At 48.0% G+C, this 17,449-nt stretch overlaps 1 protein-coding gene across 2 annotated transcripts in view; it reads right to left on the bottom strand.

Moving 5' to 3' along the window:
* Nucleotides 1-4,882: 4,882 nt before the first annotated feature.
* Nucleotides 4,883-17,449, bottom strand: part of LOC149351231 (dual specificity protein phosphatase 22-like) — a 67,719-nt gene continuing 55,152 nt past the window's right edge. Inside the window, exon 6 of one of the 2 annotated variants that reach the window (XM_089580499.1) lies at nt 4,883-16,708. In XM_089580499.1, coding sequence (XP_089436625.1) covers nt 16,224-16,708 — 485 coding nt within the window. In that variant the 3' untranslated portion in view covers nt 4,883-16,223. The remainder of the gene's footprint in view (nt 16,709-17,449) is intronic. The other variant, XM_089580500.1, reaches the window with a different exon arrangement.

Here is a 17,449-nt window from a genome sequence, read left to right as displayed (position 1 = left end):
AAGTAAAAACAGCTGGTGTTAATATCTGGGAATAATAGCACATTCTCGGTGCAATTTCAAGTCAATGCTTAGGGGCTACACAGAAGAAAAAAGCAACTCAGTTTATTCTTGCGAAGACAGTAAGCGTTTTTGCGCATTTGTGAGTAACATAAAACTGAGCGGAAAGTCCACTTTGGGAAATCTTTACAATCACACACAAACCGTGCACTGCATACCTTGCGCCAGCTGGACGATAGACTCTTCGCTTTTGGCCCCGCTAGGTACAGAATGTCGACTTGTCGGTGAATGCGACTTGACCCCGTCGTCCACTGGAAATGCTCGCGCGCAAACCGCAACCTTTCTGCCTTGCTGGCGGCCGAAAGCAATGGCTTTTGGGCCGCGCACATGTTCGTGAGGCATGCTTCACGAAGCCGTTTTCGCACAAGCTCGTCACTTGTGTCCAAGCCGACAATGCTTTTATCTGGCCCGCAGTCATGAAGGGATCCGCAGCAGCTACAACAACGATGGCCGTATCTTGCACTGGGGTTGTCTTGCGTTTTAAACGCCTGGCCCCGTCCTAAATGCGACCTTCATCGCGAAAGGCCTGAATAATCCTATTAACTGTTGCCTTCCTCACTACAGCTTCCCTAGCAATCTCCCTTTGAGATTTCTCCGTAGCTGCGTTACCGTAGCTGCGTTTTCACCGAATGTGCCAGCGTAATGAATTTTGCGCCTAGGTAAAAGCTAGCGACATGCCTTTATCGAACTTCATCGAAGATTTGACCACCCTGTCGTACGCTGCTCTTTTTCTTTCCCATGACGCCGCTGTCGCCAACTGGGGGCGAAGGGAAGAACGCGGCCGTGGTTGTGTAGCGATAGTGGGAAGAGCCAGCAGACAATCGCTGTGTAGGAAAACTTGCGAGCACGCTGTTATTCTTGCTGGCTTCACCGCTCCGCGCCGCGATAAGGCGCTGGCAAGCAGTTTGGTCGACGCTAGCGCGATGCTGTTAAAAATTTGGACGGGTGTACGTACTCACGCACAGGCGGGTTTTCGCTCAATGGGGCAAGTAACGCTGACGCCTAAACGAAAAATGGCTCAGGTTCAACTTGGCTGAACCTGGTTATACAGAGCGAAAGCTCGGTTAAGCAGGCTTAACATCGCCATGCGTGTGCGATGTAGCGTTGAGGAACTCTGTCCAGCGAGTGACTCATCTTCCATCGCTGTCCGCCACGGGGCAGGTAAGTCACGTGGTACGCGCACAGCTAACGCGCCGCGGCGAGGCGAGTCACGTGGCGCATCACGTGGTTGCCACAGCTGCGGCGCACCCCAGTTTAGAGATCAAATCCCGATGCGACATGACCGACAGCTTTGTACGCGAGGAGCATTCGCTTTAAAATTACGAAGGGTGCTTAAAGGGCCACCAGCCACTCGCTGGTCGAAAATATTTCCTAGCCCTGTGGTTGTGAGGCATCGACCCCGGAAAGCGCGGCCTCAAAAATTTTTCGAAAACACTCGATCGCAAACAAGCTACTTCGCCATGCTCCTCTCCTTCGTTCCTTCTCCGAGATTTTTCTCTCTTCCGCCTCGTCGACTAGCCTGCCTCCGCAGTTTCCCCTCCTCCTTCGATGTTAGCCGGAGGCTTGGGGTACGTCACATGCCTACGTCATGGCCCCGCCTTGGAAAGAATTCTTTTCTTGCTTTTTGCTATCCGGGATATTTCATGGAGGGGGGGATGGCGGGGTCTTCTCGCGATGTTTCGTCGCGCTTTCTTTTTTCGTTGTCCTTCCTTGCCCCAGTTATTTTCTTCGAAGTTATTTCGCCTTCTCCATCCCCTTCCCCGCGCTTCCTGGGTTGGTGTGCAATAAAACAGCTTGACCCCTGTCTTTGCTAGCATGTGGTCGCTCCCGCTTCTCGAGCGTCATTGTGCATTGCTTGGCGCGCGTGCCTTTCCGGTCTCGCGCTCCGCTGTGCTCACAGGTGTTTTTCTGCCCTCCACGCATTCGATGTTTCCTTTGGCTGCTTTGCCTAGGTTCAGAATAACTCTACTCGCTTCATTCTTTCTAACTATACCAGAACAGCAAGCATCAGTGCCATGAAATCTAGCCTTAACTTACCATCCTTATCATCACGTCGCAAAATTTTTCGCCTGTGCCTTTTTCACAAGTTATTCTATCACCCGCAGTTTCATGCCGAACTTATCTCACCCCCTCAGTACGTATCACCAAGACTAGATCACATTCATAAGGTTGGCATCCCTTTCTGCAGATCAAAAACCTTTTTTCAGTCATTCCTACCACGCACATCGAATGAGTGGAATTACCTTCCTTCTTCGACGGCCACCATCACCGATCATCATTTATTCAAGAATGTCATAGCTAACATTGTTTAACTAGGATGTATTTTATACTGTGTTATTGTTTTTTTCCTTTTTCTGTTTTTTTTTCTTCTTTTTTTTCTTTCCCTGAACGCCTTAGCTAACAATGTATGTGTAGGAGTCATGTTTGTACTTTGCCTGTTTAATTAACTCCTGTTTGTTAAATTTCATTTTTTGTAACCGCTCCCCTCTGTAATGTCGTAATGGCCCTGTGGGTATAATAAATAAATAAATAAAAATAAATATGGAACGACGGAGAAACGCGATCAGCTCGACCACTTCAACATACTGGGGGTTCACATAAGCCCGACAAAAGTCGAGTCGAGTAGGCTGTCGTGCTGAAAATCGGCTGTCAGGCTCATGTATACGCTAGGGTCGAGCTAAGCGACTGTCGAGTCGAGTTGGGCCATCCCGACTGCAGGGAGTGGGTTGACTGGGCCCGACCCGGTTGGAAGGAGCATGTATAAGCTGTCGCGTCGGCTTAGCGCCCCCTCTCCTGCCTCCTCTTTGGTCTGGCTGGGGCTGCGCAGGAAAACAGAGGTTATTTGTTTCAGGTCATGCTTGGACGTTCCTCCTCCTCTTCTAGCGTCCGCGCGTGGTGTGCTTGCTCGACGCTAAGGGTAGCGGCGATCTCTGCCCGACAGAACACGGGTTCATATAAACGCGGTCGGGTCGGGCTGGGCCAGCCCGGCATCTGGCGCGACCCTACTCGACCCACAACGTCGGGAAGTGCATCCTTTCATATATGTGTTTTTTTCGACAATGTCATCCCTAGATAGCGAGCATCTTTTTAGTGCCTGCATGTTTTTTTGTTTTTTTCGTGAGGCTTTCCCACCATTTTACGACCGGAGGGGCGGGAGTCCCTTTCGTTCGAAACGCACGGCGAAGCGCGGGCCCGGGAACCGTCCGGCATTTCTTGGAAAGCAAGCATGTGCACTTGAGCTGCGGGTCGGGTTGGGGGTCGAGTTGAGCAAGGTTCTGTTAGTTCGTGGCCTTTCTCTATTCCTGAATTCATGTCTTTCAATAGAGCGGACAGAAACCAAGACCATGGCAGTGTAGACAAGACGGACGAGTGAGAAGCAGTGTGCGTGCGGAGCGGTCGAGTGTGCGAACGAGGGAAAGACCCTAAGACACACAACACTGCACAGCGCGCAGAGCGCGCTGCAGCATTCATGAACTGGGACAAGTAACTAAAAACCTTATTTTTGTGGACTTGTATGCGTGTACATCCGCCCACCTAACTTTCTGCCGTCCCCTGCTACGTTTGCTTCCTCTTGGAATCCACTCCGTTAATTACCCTTAAGGACCAGCGGTTATCTTGCCTTCGCATTACATGCCCTGCCCAAGCCCATTTCTTCCTCTTGATTTCAACTAAGATGTCATTAACCCGCGTTTGTTCCCTCACCCACTCCGCCCTCTTCCGATCTCTTAACGTTACCCCTATCATTTTCCTTTCCATAGCTCGCTGCATTGTTCTTAACTTAAGCTGAACCCTCTTTGTTAGCGGGGATACAGTGGCCGCAACTGGCAAAGGACAGGGTTAATTGGAGAGACATGGGAGAGGCCTTTGCCCTGCAGTGGGTGTAGTCAGGCTGATGATGATGATGATGATGCGTGTGCAACGAGCAGACGACGCGACGCGTCGGCTACGCCCGCCCTTCGCCCGACAGTCAGAGAGATGAACGAATAGAATGCCTTTCGCGAAGGTTTGCCGGATGACGCCAACCGGAAGGCTCGGGAGCCAGCGTAAAGGATGAGGAGGTTTGATTCTTGAAGGAAAGAGCGAACGGGCTTTGATTTGAATTTTTACAGCTTTTTGGGAAGCGCATGGCTCTAGTATTTTGCAGAGGTTATCTTCGATGCCTCACCTATGCAGTGGGCTTGTTTAAAATGTCCAGACCCCTGGTCAGTGGCCCTTTAAGCGTGAGAGCGTGTGTGTGTGCGTGCGTGCGGGCGTGCGCGTGCGGGAATGGAAGTTCGTATGGATCCGGTGAAATATCAGATGAACTGACGCACGGTGAAATGTTGACTTTATTTCTAATTTTTCGACCAGGATCTGGCTTCGTCAGAGTGAGCTAGTACAGAAACATGCCACGCTTTTATATCTACACCTGTGTGCAAACGTGGAACGCACACACGCGTGTGTGTGCATTTGCGTTTAGATTTACATATGTATGTGTGCTTTCATATTTTTTGGGGGCGACGGAAGTTAAAAAAGGCATTGGGCAAATAGGATTCCCCATCCAATTAATAGTTACCTGTAATCTCTCTTCCTCCCTTCTTTAATACCCAGTAATACTTCCTTTAGCGCGTTAATTGGCCAAGTGTTCTACATGGAAGGGAGTTTTGCTATGTTTAATTCGTTTGCTTACCGTGTGCAACTTCTCTCCACACTTCGTCAGTCTCTCCTGCAGGAGGTGAAAGTAATGTCCTGCAGACATCTGTTCAACTGTACCAAAGCCAGCTGCATTTCTTTTCGTTTGCGGAACGAGCAATATTGCGCATGCGTGGAAGAGAGTCGAGACAAATGAAACCTTGGAAGCTTTTATTGCGAACACATTGAAAACTATTTTCCGCAGTACAAATGGACGCAAGAAACTTCCCATTCTACAACACAGAAAAGAAACGATTTATGAGCAGCGCCAGTCCGCCTAGTCGAGGTGTCACTGAGCTAAACGACATGCAGCCCACGGTCATTTTGTCGAGCTTCCATGCGTTGCGATGCCGTTTATTTTCTTCACCTTAACCCAAAGATATTTTTCATCTGAAATTTTTTGCGTAGAACCTTGCGACGACTCAACAGACATGGAACAGTGTCTGCTTTGTATATTTGAATTTCACATTAATATAGATAATACGCGTATAGCATACAGGCGTCCCAAATTCTTAACATCCACGACGGCGTAAAGGAAAACAAAGTGTTTTAGAGAAATAAAGCCAACTGAACATTTCGTGTAGTAGCCACTGGTATTTTATTTTGTGCCTGCTTAGTTAATTCGGCGACAATAAGTCGCGATTTTTAGATATTGCGGCCACCGCTCAGGCGTCGCTAAAAGAGTGATAGGCAGTCATGAGAAAGTTCCCACTCTGCTGTTTTTGTGTTCCAGCTAACGTGAGTCAAGAGTTGCTAAGAAACTGATACAGGTTACGTGAATAAAATCGTAACGGCATTGTTAGCGTTCACCTTGAATAAACCAGTTTTTACAGGAAAGAAGGGCGACGTTACGGATACGCACGCGGAAGCAACTTTCTAAAATAATTCTCGCGGCGCTGCAAAAGAAAAAAAAAAATCTAGTCCGAACTACACGTAACGCCTATAGCGATGCACACTTGGCATCATTTCTCTAAAATGTTTTTTCTTTGTTTTTTAACATTGTTGCAAACAAGCTGGGACGACCTGTATGCCCTCGCATCGCAGCACCTCCGAACTCTAGAGGTCCAGCAGTGCATGGTATAATGCGCCGTATGCTAAAATGAAATTCGAAAGATTTGAAACCCTTGCTCAGTTCTCATCAGGAAAATGATCATTTTGACTCGGCAATGCGTGTTCCGTGTGAAGCATGTTGTAGAGACACTCCCAGACAAGCGTTGAAAAGAAGTGGCATATATATATCTGAACTTCTCTCTGAACTTCTGTGAAATGTAAGTCGCGGGATAATTCAAGCAAAATATTTCGGGGCTGACCATTTGTCCATGTTTCTTTCACAAGATGCCGCGAGGGACTAAAACTAGTCCGCTCAGTAGCGAAAACTTAGCTTTCAAAGCAATATTTTCCCATCATACGATTGTAATAGTTCGACTGAACGATGCTGTGATGGCGTGATACAAGATGACGTAACACTTTACACCATGCTTCACCAGAACAAAGCTGCATACCTCCCCCTCCCCATCCGAAAAAAAAAAATAAAGAAACAATGAGTGAATTCCATCCGTTTCTAGCAAAAAGCTGGAACCACTTGCGATGAACCATGACAAAGAAATTTCAAGGATTCTGTGTCACTAGCGAACAAAGGCCAGCACCCGTAGAATGAAGTAGGGACAGTAAGTGACATAAGATGGCGGTAGCGGGAAGAGAGCCAAAATGTCTGGTCATGCAAGGCAGCGAAGCCAACGAGTATACACAAATAAGGAGGAAGGATGCGTTTAAGAAAGTTGATGGCTCAGAACTAAAGCTCAAAACTCTTTGATGCCGGTGATAAAGTAAGGAGCTATAATTGACGTAAGCGGGGCTTTTTATTTCCAGACCCCAGAGGAAAGTAATGGTTGTGTTTTGAGGATGAAAGCTTATTGACAAAATCCGATATGCCAGAACTCGAAAAAGGCTGTTCAAAGTGACCTTTTATACTAAACACAAGGCATGTATCTGATATTGTCACGCTTATCTGTCTGCATAACTCGATCTGGTTTTGAAAGAAAGCTAGTGCCCTACTGACAACAAGAATCAGCATGTGAAGCATATATCCTTACGCGCATGAAAACACGCAAAATTGTTCACCAAAAATGCGTATTTGTTTCACTTGAGTAGCCCTTTCAAAACGCGTGTAATTTGCTTTTCTTAATTTACTTCGTAAAGGGTAGGTGGTTGAGCAATCGCAACACGCATTCAAGGGTTCTTGGCTCTGTTTAAAAAAAATGACATCTCTCATCTCCAGTGTTGAAGTCTGTAAATCATGTTTCGAGAGTACAGCGCAGCTGTTATCTAAAAATATCACGAAACGAAAACATAAGAAAAAGAAAAAGCACTGACTTGTTATAATGTCATACCCGAGCATGTCCTCTATCACCAACCTTGCGTAAGACCAATCGCTCTATGTGTCGCGCGTCTATCTCCTGCATCACGGAGAATGCAAAATGCCAAAATTTATATCCTAAACGGAGTTTTTCACCGGTAAAAAAAAAAAAAAAATTGAGACAGAGAACAAGTCAGAACCCACGCTATGTTATTATGACGACGATTAATAACGTTCTTACGACGTCGCCTATGGATGAAAAAAAAAAAGGCTCTGGATCTTCACGGTAATCGTAAAACTAGGTCTTCGTAGTAATCACACGATCGGTCCAATTCTGGTGAGCAATAATGCGAGTAGCTAGAAGGGCGAGAAGTAATTACGCGTACGAAATACAGGCAAACCATATGGCGCCCTTTTCATTTGTGCCTTGGTATGATGGAGGCCCGAGTCTTTGTTGTTAATCTTGTTTTTTCGATATTTCGTCATGCAGAGGTGTTCGTTCAGACTCGTTAATACGCAAAATCAGTAAAGCCTAGGCCTCAGAGGCCAGTGGCAGTGGACTATGTTTTGCCTAACCAGGAATTCGGTGCATTTTGAACATCAGAAAGGGAGTTAAAAACGCATACCTTAGTGTGCATGTCGTTAACAAATGACGTTTTAAGAAGCATTGGAGTGACGTTAGGATGCTGTCAGTATCATAAAAACCACGAGATGACCTTCTAATATATGCGGAATGCAGGATACAAAACGCCAAGTACTGTTGAAAGGTGAACTTGCGGATTTAGTGTGATGAGCTTGTGCGACTTGCACGAGCGACGGTGTTTCAGCTTTCAGGATTACTTTTTGCTTTCTATATTCTTTGTGCCAAGACTTCTGAGGAATCCTGACGAGATAGTCATGAAAGGCGCAATATTTTATAAAAAAAAAACGTAGTTGCAGCGTTGTCGGAAATCAACACGCACACTCAGTGTTTGCAAGGGTCCCCGCTCAACCATAATAATCATCGGGCAGCCGCTTATGCACTCTAAATGTACGCTTCCAAAGGTTGTCAAGTTTTAATAGTAAATGTGCTGTAGACTGTAAAAAGCAACTGCCTTTTCGCGTCACACTCGACTACAAAACTATATTGCAGTTAGTAACGATCCAAGCACCGGCGTTAAATGTTGCGCACATTTAGTCAGGTAAGTCACACTCACTACAAGAGAAGCATGGGAACGCTATAGGTGTTTCCCTGATATCTGCCATATCGACTTCAAGCACCGATGTAAGCGTGCACGCGCTCAACTCATTGGACTGTGTTTGATCGTATTCATTATAACCGACCTCTACTTAGGGCGAGGGCAGGGCATGGGAAATACTCGGCTTTTTTGTTTACGATAGAGGGACGTCATGTAAGCACAGCCGGCTCGCTAATATCTAGCTGTCGTAGCCGCACTTTCACCTTTATTACTGCTTATTTCACTGTGTTCGCTTTGATAAGACGCTTTGTCCATGCTGCTACCTTTTGACTGAACTCTGCGCAGTCACAAAACTAGATGGAACGTGCGTGCCGCAGTTTCCCTCATGCTATCCACAAGAAAAAAACTCTGTCTGCCTTCCTTCGTGAACTCTCGTGGAGAGGGTATCCTAAGACATGTGCACAAGCGATTACACTCACAAAAAACAGCGCGAAGCCCCATGCACCGCCTCCGAAGCCGTGTAGGTCGCGTTCCCTTAAACGCCGCTTCTTTCCCTGCGAGACGCGTGCAGGCGAACTCGGAAGAGAAGCTGTCAGCCACTGCTTATCTGAGCACTGTCCTAAATACACATGTTAGCGAAATGGCCAGTGAGTCTGAATACCCAGTGGGCGCGTTCTGGGGTTACCAATCATCTTGGCTGGGGTGTTCCGTCAAAACAAAGGGCGCTCCTTAACTGGGGCCCTAACCTTCCCTCCACTCTAACGCTTCGCAAGCACGACGTCCCGTCAGTCTTCGTCCTCGCGATCAGCGGCTAACATTCGCGTAACGAGCTGCAGCCTTGTAGAGTGGTTTCGGCGGGCGCGACTCGACGCGCCTCGACTGAATATAGTTGCACAAACCCTTCACTGCTGTCTCCAGTTTGAGTGTCCATGGTGCCGGGAACAACACCCGTCTCGGCTAAGTGCGTTCACTACTGGACAGAGGGCGGCAAGGACTGTACAGCCAAGTGAGATTTCCCAGGAATGGACGAAATGAGCGCGCTGCAGTGATTGTGCGTGCCTTGCGCAGCAACGAGGCAGAAACGCAACGAGTACAAGCAGAGTTGTCGCCTATCTGCCGAAACTAGGGACTACGGGTACAACGATAAATTCGGAGCTTGCAGGGTCGGGGGTCTGCTCTTCAAGTGCGCCTTATCTTCTGTGCTGCGATTAGCTTTGCTCCCGTGGCAGCAACAGCAAAAGCGAAGACGCCGCTGCGTGTGGGCGGCCGTGGAAAACCAAGAACCTTAGAAAAAATATCTTGCACTTGCTGCAGTGAACGCACACGAGCAGTGGCTCTGTAGGTTGTTTTTTGTATTTGGTCGAGCGACAAGCTATAACAACACAATCACTCTGTCCAAGACACACTCGGTAGTCAAGAGTCAACAGATACATACATATGTACGCGCTAAGCGGCAGCTGTACACGCGAGAGATTTCTTGGGGCTTCCCTGGTGTGTCTTAGCGGACGATGTGCCCTGGGATATGCTTATGGAGGATTGGGCTGAGCGCGAAATCAACTCCTTCGTTCAGTTCTCCTGACAACAATCAAAATCACAACCTTTTGTGACGAGATGTGATTTCGACGGGTTTATTTACGCGCGGCGGTCTTGTGTGTATATTGTATAGCTAGAGCACACTATTCGCGATATCTTCAGGCCGGCTCCCGTCCCGGCGTTTTGCGAAAATTTCTGTCCTCCTTCATCAACGGCTTCACTCTTACATTCTACGCCTTCTACTTGTTGAATTTGTGGCGGAGCAACTTTTTGCCTCATGTTTGAATTGGGCTTGGCAGAGCGCGAGCCGAATGTAACCCCATAGAGTGTAGAAATGATTACCAACGCCAGTGTTTTACGGCCGGCGCTTTATACCACATCTGTGGTATTGTTCACGCCCGGCTTGAAATTCTCACGCCTGGATATGGTTTGTGCCTCGTCAGCCTTCCTCATGGCAGTCCCCACATCTCGTCTGCCCACCACTATTCCCATCAATGGACACCGATGAGCCGCCGTCCATGCTCCTCTCTCTCTCTCTCTCTCCCACAGACTTAAGGAAAAACCACGCCTTTGCACGAGTTACCCTTGCACGAAGTAGGCGCAGCCATCGCCATCTGTCGTAGCGACGCCGTGCTCAATCGGTCTGGCGTGCATTTCCGCACTCGATCGCCTCTTGTCGTACCGCTGTTCTGTGACATTGTCTGGCTCTACCCAAAACGAGCAGATTTCCTTTGCAAGAAACGCTCTGGAAAGCAGAGGGAATTAAAACGATTGGGCGCTTCAATGATTTAGACTCTTCGCGGATAAAATACTCCTTTTACCTCTGCTCCTTAAAAACGAATGAACAAAAGTTATCTTCTCTACAACGTGTGCTTCTGGACTGACGCAGCAGTGACGCGTTTCAACGCCGCGAAGACTGCGCCGAAGCGCAAGAAAACTCTCAATGTGCATGCAAATATTTTATACCTATTACGCACGCATTAACCTCTCAGCATATCTACTACTTGAGTAGAAAAATGATATACGCGCATTTCAAATGAGCTGCTCCCATTTCGCCGCAGAATAAAGATGCACCGTGCTATGTTTGTGGTCAGCAAATGAAACGAATGGAGACGCAACAAGACGCGTTTTTGCTGACATGCAGAGAAAGAAAGCCGCGTCGTGCCCGACCTCCAAACGGGATAAAGGGGCATGTCGGTAAAAATGTTTTTTTTTGTGTGTGTGTTTGTTAAAGCAAACAGCGGCTATGAGGTGCCCTGTAGATGACTTTTACCTTCTGATCGAATAAACTGCGGAGAAAAGTAGGCATGCATTCGCATTGGTTTCAAGCTGCTTTCATTGCATGGAAAAAGAAACAGCATAATAGGGAACCGGAATGCCACTTACGACGCAGTAGTTCTTTTTTATTTTACCATTGCGTGCATTTACTCGCAAAATTCGTATTATACTGTTTCTCTTGCTGAGCTAACAAAGACGACGTTTAATTCAGTAGCGAAGTACATCGCTGTTAGTTTTCTGCTAACTTTACTTTACCGAAATCTACCAATTTTGTCATTTTTGTATTTCGTCATTATACGCGTCATTACTGAGTTATTTGCATTTCTCGGGCAATTTAAGTTTGCACTCTGTAAAGGGTCACTCATTTAACTGCCGCAAGGAGACAAAAGTACGTGTTCACGATCAGAAGTGGCCGAAGAAATAATAATAAAGACAGAGCATAGTTCATGCGTGCAAACGTGCTATAGGCCTGGAACATGGACAAACTGCCGCATGCTATGCCTGCAGCGTGGCTGTTTAAAATAAAACAATTAAAAGTCACTGCACCTCGCCAGCGCTCAACTAGTCCTGTACAATTCACGAGCAAAATATACATTCGCCTCGGCATACTGCCTTATTCGCCTTCGTTTCGAGCGTAGCTTAGAGCGAGTGCTACACGGTTAGGCGCTACCTTTGGCTCCAGAAGCTTGCATACGGTGAATGGTGACTAGCGCGTTTCAGGCCCGGTTTTGCGTAAATAGGGAAGTACGTGACTCGAAGCCATTATGCTGAGAGTTTGAGTTAAGGAAATTAATTTTAGCATAGCTGGTGAACCCACCAAGGCTTCCAGTGTGACAGCGCTTCAATTCCGTTATAAATACAAGCTAATGAAAGCAGACAAATAGTTCGCAGTTTTCTGAACAAGCCAACGAAACTGACGTGCTAACATAGTTTTTTCCGTCGACATCTGGGGCACAGTGGAAAAGCTTAATAATAAAAAAAGAAGTGTGCGTCAACTTGACATGCATGTTCTTTTCCGGCGCACGCGGCAAGGAGAGCAGCTCATAGGATTGAATTATATGTACAGTTGACAGTCTGCACGAGCGCATGGGCGCAGTGCTGTGCACAACCTGAATAAACACGACTGCAGTGTTTTAATCACATTCGGCGCCTTCGGGGCAAGCGCACTCGAGATGCGTATCACATTTAGTACCCGAGCTTATTAAAAGTGAAAGCTGTGAAGACGACACCTAAAGGAGTGGTGCCAGTGCTTGCTTTGGCCTGAAAAAGCCCGGCGGCGACTTCGGACTCATCTCTCTAGCTCACTTCTCGCCCGTGGCACAAGCGACAGACTGAGCTTGAGTAGCTGACGCTTCGTAGAAAGCGGCCCTCACAATCTGCACCGTCTTCTGACGTTTGTTGTAACCGGGTTTGCTTGCAGATACTTTAGTTTCCGAACTTCTTGCGTTTATTTTATTCAGATGCATTCCGGGCGGTCCTGGTCTGATTGCCTCGCTTTTTCAACTGCCGCTTCAAACTTATAGCGGTAGGGAACTACGAAAATGGCCGCATTATTATATTGAAGGCAACGTTGCCGAAGCTCAACGATTCGAATCCCTGTTCCACTGGTGGGAGAGAGACGCGTCTATTGAGCATCAGTCTTTCTGAGCGAGTTGTTTTCGTAGTCCGAGACAGAGCAGATAGTGCGTCCAGAGCGTGTGCTCAGGTCGGTCAGTCTGCAGCATGGCCACACGAATCGCAGCAAGCCCGACACGTGCCGAAACAGCGTGGACGCGTGCTAATCATGCCTCGCGCTCCGGAGCGCGTCCAGTGCGCTGCGCGTGATTCAAGCCCTGCTGGCGCTGCCTGGCTTTCAAAGGGCAAACAAGGCTGACCTCTTAGCTATTTCGAAGGTTAATGGCAGAGCTGGAGTGTACAGGCAAGCGGCTAAGATTTAACCTGCGCGCGCGAACCTTGGTATTCCCGGTGTCGCAGCTGAAGGAGGGCGGGATGCTCACCGGGGGCTCTGGAGAGTGAATGGAAGGTGAACAACTCGGAAAAAGGAAGCGCAGCGAGTGAGCTGCCAAAGCGGCGCAGAGACGCCGCGAGAAAGCTAATGCGTACGAGCCTAGAGAGTACGCCGGACTGGTTACTACACCTAGGATAATATTGCTAGAGTAGGTCTGCTGAAGCAGATGTGATAAAATGAGCAAATGGTCTGTTTCTCTAAAGTTATTCTATATATATTATATATATATATATACGGACTGGTGGTGCTGTAGTCAAAAGTTTAGGGAAACATCTGCTGCTATAAAAACGTGTTATTTACAGTGCAGGAATGACTTTGTTATATCGAAAAAGGCACAGCAAATCCTACGTCTCAGAACGAGTTAACTTGCTTGCGTTAGAGTGCTTGTTTAGCCAGCTTTAGCATCTATGTATGCATTCATACGTGTGTACTTTTTCCTTTCTCAGCAGTGAGTGTTTAATGTCACACCCTGACGCCGGACAGCTTTACAAGCAGAATTTTCAAACCTGACTTCGACGCTTGCCTCGAGGCAATGAGCATGTAGCGAGATGCTGAGGGCTGGTCGCTGTGATGAAGCTTGTCTAGCCCGATAGGAGTTCACTGAGAGTGGTGCACTCGGAGGAACCGGCCGCCTCTCGGACAAACTTGCCCGTCCAGTGGATCCGCACGTGTTGACCAGTAGTAGCGCATATCGCTTACGTGGGAACGTCGAGCTGTGCCTTCAGCACTGGAGTCGTAGAGTACGAGTCCAGTGCCACCACTTTTCAGTCGGGAATGTCGCGAAAAGCTCAGCCATACCAGACCATGACGCAGTTTGGGCTTGCTCGTCTTTTCCGGGGTCCAGTGGTCTGCATATCGCATCTACTAGCTACGCTACGGGCTGGAACCAACCAGCGGTGACAACTTGTTTTTTAAACTAAATAATTCCAGAAAATGCCGGTCAGCGCTTCTGTTAGTTGGAATGCAGACGTTACACGCGTCAGGCTCGCCCTCTCTCTTAGGCTTCGAGTAGCGAAAGTCCATCGCGCTTGTGTGATTTCGGTACCACAGTCCTGAAAGGTGTATTAAAACAGAGAGAGTAATGCCAAGGGCTTTTCGCGGTCGGTCCCACCGATTCGTTTTTCTCCATGGCCGGCGACTAAGTGACGTGGCCGCGTCGCAGTGAACGTTCTCCCGCTCGGCTTCGACCAGCTCCCAGGTACTTCCTGTACGCCCTCCTAACCGAGAGGCATCTCGCGGTTGCAGTCCGACACAAGTGCGGCCTAACAGACCTTTTCTTTAGAAACGAGCATCCCATCGCGACGATAAGCCAGACCATCATTTTACTGAGATAAATGCTTTCACATAAGGTTAGCCCTCGCTAAATTCCTCTTCTTTATTTTTCTCATTTCACTGTCATTTCAAGACAAAATATAACTGCGAGCAAATGAACTCGTTGGACCTTGGACAATGGAGCCTCAAACACAGGAGCAGGTGCATGAGGTAACTGTAAGAGAAGCCCCAGACTTCGAGAGGAGAACAATGGTTTAAGTTTTTCAGAAGGTCTCTAGACCGCTGCTTGACGAATTATATCAGTGACATTCGCAGACCACTACCCACCCAATCCAATTCCAGGGCTTCTCTAGCACTTAAAGCAAGTGCGTCCGCATCACACGCCTGCCGTAGTGCGTCTGTGTTGTCACCACAACTGTCGTAACTTCCACAAGTGACGTTAGCTAGAGCAGCAGTAAACACCTTCGCAGGCATGCATCGGACCGGTATTTACGGTGGTCCACTTAATCATGTTTAGCCTCTCGTTTTGTATCCTTAAAACGTGCTCGATTTCTCCCTCTCGCTCCAATAACGTTGCTCGTTACGCTAGGCTGCCGATTGCGACGTAGAATGAAGCCAGCGTGTGGCACTTCTGACCTTGTGTTTGTGCAGTCGCCCTTGATATGGCTGAATGGTTACGAACCTCTTGGACCTGCTCTTGAGAGAACACGAAGCCTATCAATTGCCTCTTCTACCTTCAGGAGGGATACACGCGATAAGGTATGGACGGTAGTAGTACGTGCGCAGCCCAATGTGTGCATGACCGTGCACCAAGATACGTGTGCCCTTGCACTTGGACGCCTCACACACACGACTCGCGAAAAATGTACAAACGCCGTACAACTCAGCGGTAACTGCCAATAAAGGAACCAACAACACCGAGGCAGTCCCCAACAAGAAAGGCACCACAAGATTTGACATCAACCGAACTATCATGAGCGATGTGAGCTACGTCGGTGGAAATGTCACAACACATTTTTTCGCTCTCCCAACAACACACGTCTCTGTCGAAAAGATACGAAATGCCTAAGCACCTTTTGACGCATCATCGCCCATTAAAAGGACTATTTCTCTACCTACCTGAAGACCTCCGCGATCGTTAGAACGAGATTGATTTCTACACCTACTACGGTTGACAACAAGCGTGACCAACTAGGGATAACTTTAAATAGCATGGAATAAACTTTGAACGGTTATCTACAACACCCTTGTCTTGTCATTCCTACAGAACGCTAAACCGTTCACAACATTCGTTGTTTTTGAGCACTGCTCCTTTCAGCTCCTACAGTCTCACACCGGAGACTGACACTGCGTCAAACTCGCTATTTTGATCGACATCAGTGACCTACGAGAGCTGTATTACCAACATCAGCAGGCTAACAACGGCGTTAAGAGAAGGTGCGATCAGACAAGAAGTAATTAACATGACTTACGCGCACAAAACAAGCGCCGTAAATGGACTGATTTTTAGCAATAGCGCAGCTGTTGATCTTAAAGTGTCGTTTAGCCTATCGCAGTTACCAAACCTCACGTTAAACACTACAAAAATATGATGCTTTAGACAACGCATCAGTTTCCCTTTCTCCCTTTTCCAAAGCATTCTTGATTTCAGGAAAAATGCGCGCCTAATGAAATTTCTGAGAATTGAGACTTGAGAAAGTTTGGCGTCGGAGGCAAGTCTTCCACTTTCTGGCCAACGCCACTTCTTTGTTCAGACTCAGTTTCTAACTGAACAAAAACGAACAAAGAAAACTCGCCTTGGGTGTTTCTGCACGAGCCTTTGCTAGTCAATGGGCAACAGCTAGACAACTGATCCTATGCTTTACTGGGACTAACGAGAAGCTTGGCGCCTCGCAAAGTTGTCGGGCATGACAAGGGAAAGGCATTCTTTTCGCGATCCACAGTTGTGTCCCTGCTCTTTCTGGTGCACACCGACCCCGGTTGCTGCGCCGCAGCATGGGGTACGCAAATCGTTAGCAGGCAAGGTACACGGGCAAAGGTGCGGGCTGGCCGCCCGGGGGTGTTCAGTGAACCAGGCTGGCCCGGCGAGCTGCAACCACCCGTCGGGTGTCCGGGCCGCTCTCAGGGCGGCCTGGCGTAGCTCGTTGAGGGGCCGGCCGAGGGAGACGGGCTGCGGTGGCGGCGCCGCCGGGGGGACGAGGGCGGCGTCAGACCTTGCGGTGCGCGCCGGCAGATGCTGGGACTTGGCTCGAGGGGCCGCACCGAGTTGTGGTAGGCCACGAGCAGCTTGCGGCACTCCTGCTCGTCCTCGCAGAAGCTCTCGCGCGGAAACTTTAGTCGCAGCCGCTTCCGTTCCTGCGCGCATCCGGTCAGAGAAGCGGTCAGAGAGGCTTGCAGGATGCTCGCGCTGTCCGTTCATTGCTGCGCGGCAACTGAGAATCGGCACTGAGGGCACTTAAGACTGCTCACGTGCTTGAAATGCGAAAGCACTGTCTCATAGTGAGCTCTCTTGCGATGTTCATTAAAGATTCCTTCCTTTCTAACGACAGACCTACTCCTAATCATTAGCGTACAGTCGTAAGGAAACGCATACACTAGGTTTACCTTTATTCACCAAGAAGTAACGCGGTTTTGTGACCGATGGGTTGCGTGCTTGCTTCGCAATCTCAAGGTCCTTTGTTCAATTCTACGCACCTTCGGATGAAATTTTGTTTTCTTCTTTTCTGTTTACGTCACTATCGCATGGGTTGTACTATTGTACTATCTTATGGTCTGCTACGAAAGTCATGCGAGGGCATGGTGACGTCCCTGAGGAATTTCGTGCCATGGACGCCGACAGGCGGCAGCTTTTATGCTAATAGGACATATAATGGTTTCGCATTGATAAAAACTGGCGAATGTTACGCGTTCGAGCTTAAATGGTTTTATTGACAGCAACTTAGAGTAAAAAGGAGTATCATTTACTTCATGCTAACCTAAATAATTAACACATTTGATCATAGCTTCTATAGCACTGGAGATATGCTAAAAGCTTCAGTGTGAAAGCTATAACACGCTAAAATCAGCTCTCAAAGGCGTAATCATGGTAACGGTCGA

Source organism: Amblyomma mixtum, chromosome 3 (assembly GCF_055824585.1).
Source record: "Amblyomma mixtum isolate Tamu chromosome 3, ASM5582458v1, whole genome shotgun sequence".
NCBI lineage: Eukaryota > Metazoa > Arthropoda > Arachnida > Ixodida > Ixodidae > Amblyomma > Amblyomma mixtum.
Note: the sequence above shows the minus strand (reverse complement) of the source record. Positions and strands in the feature narration are given on the sequence as shown.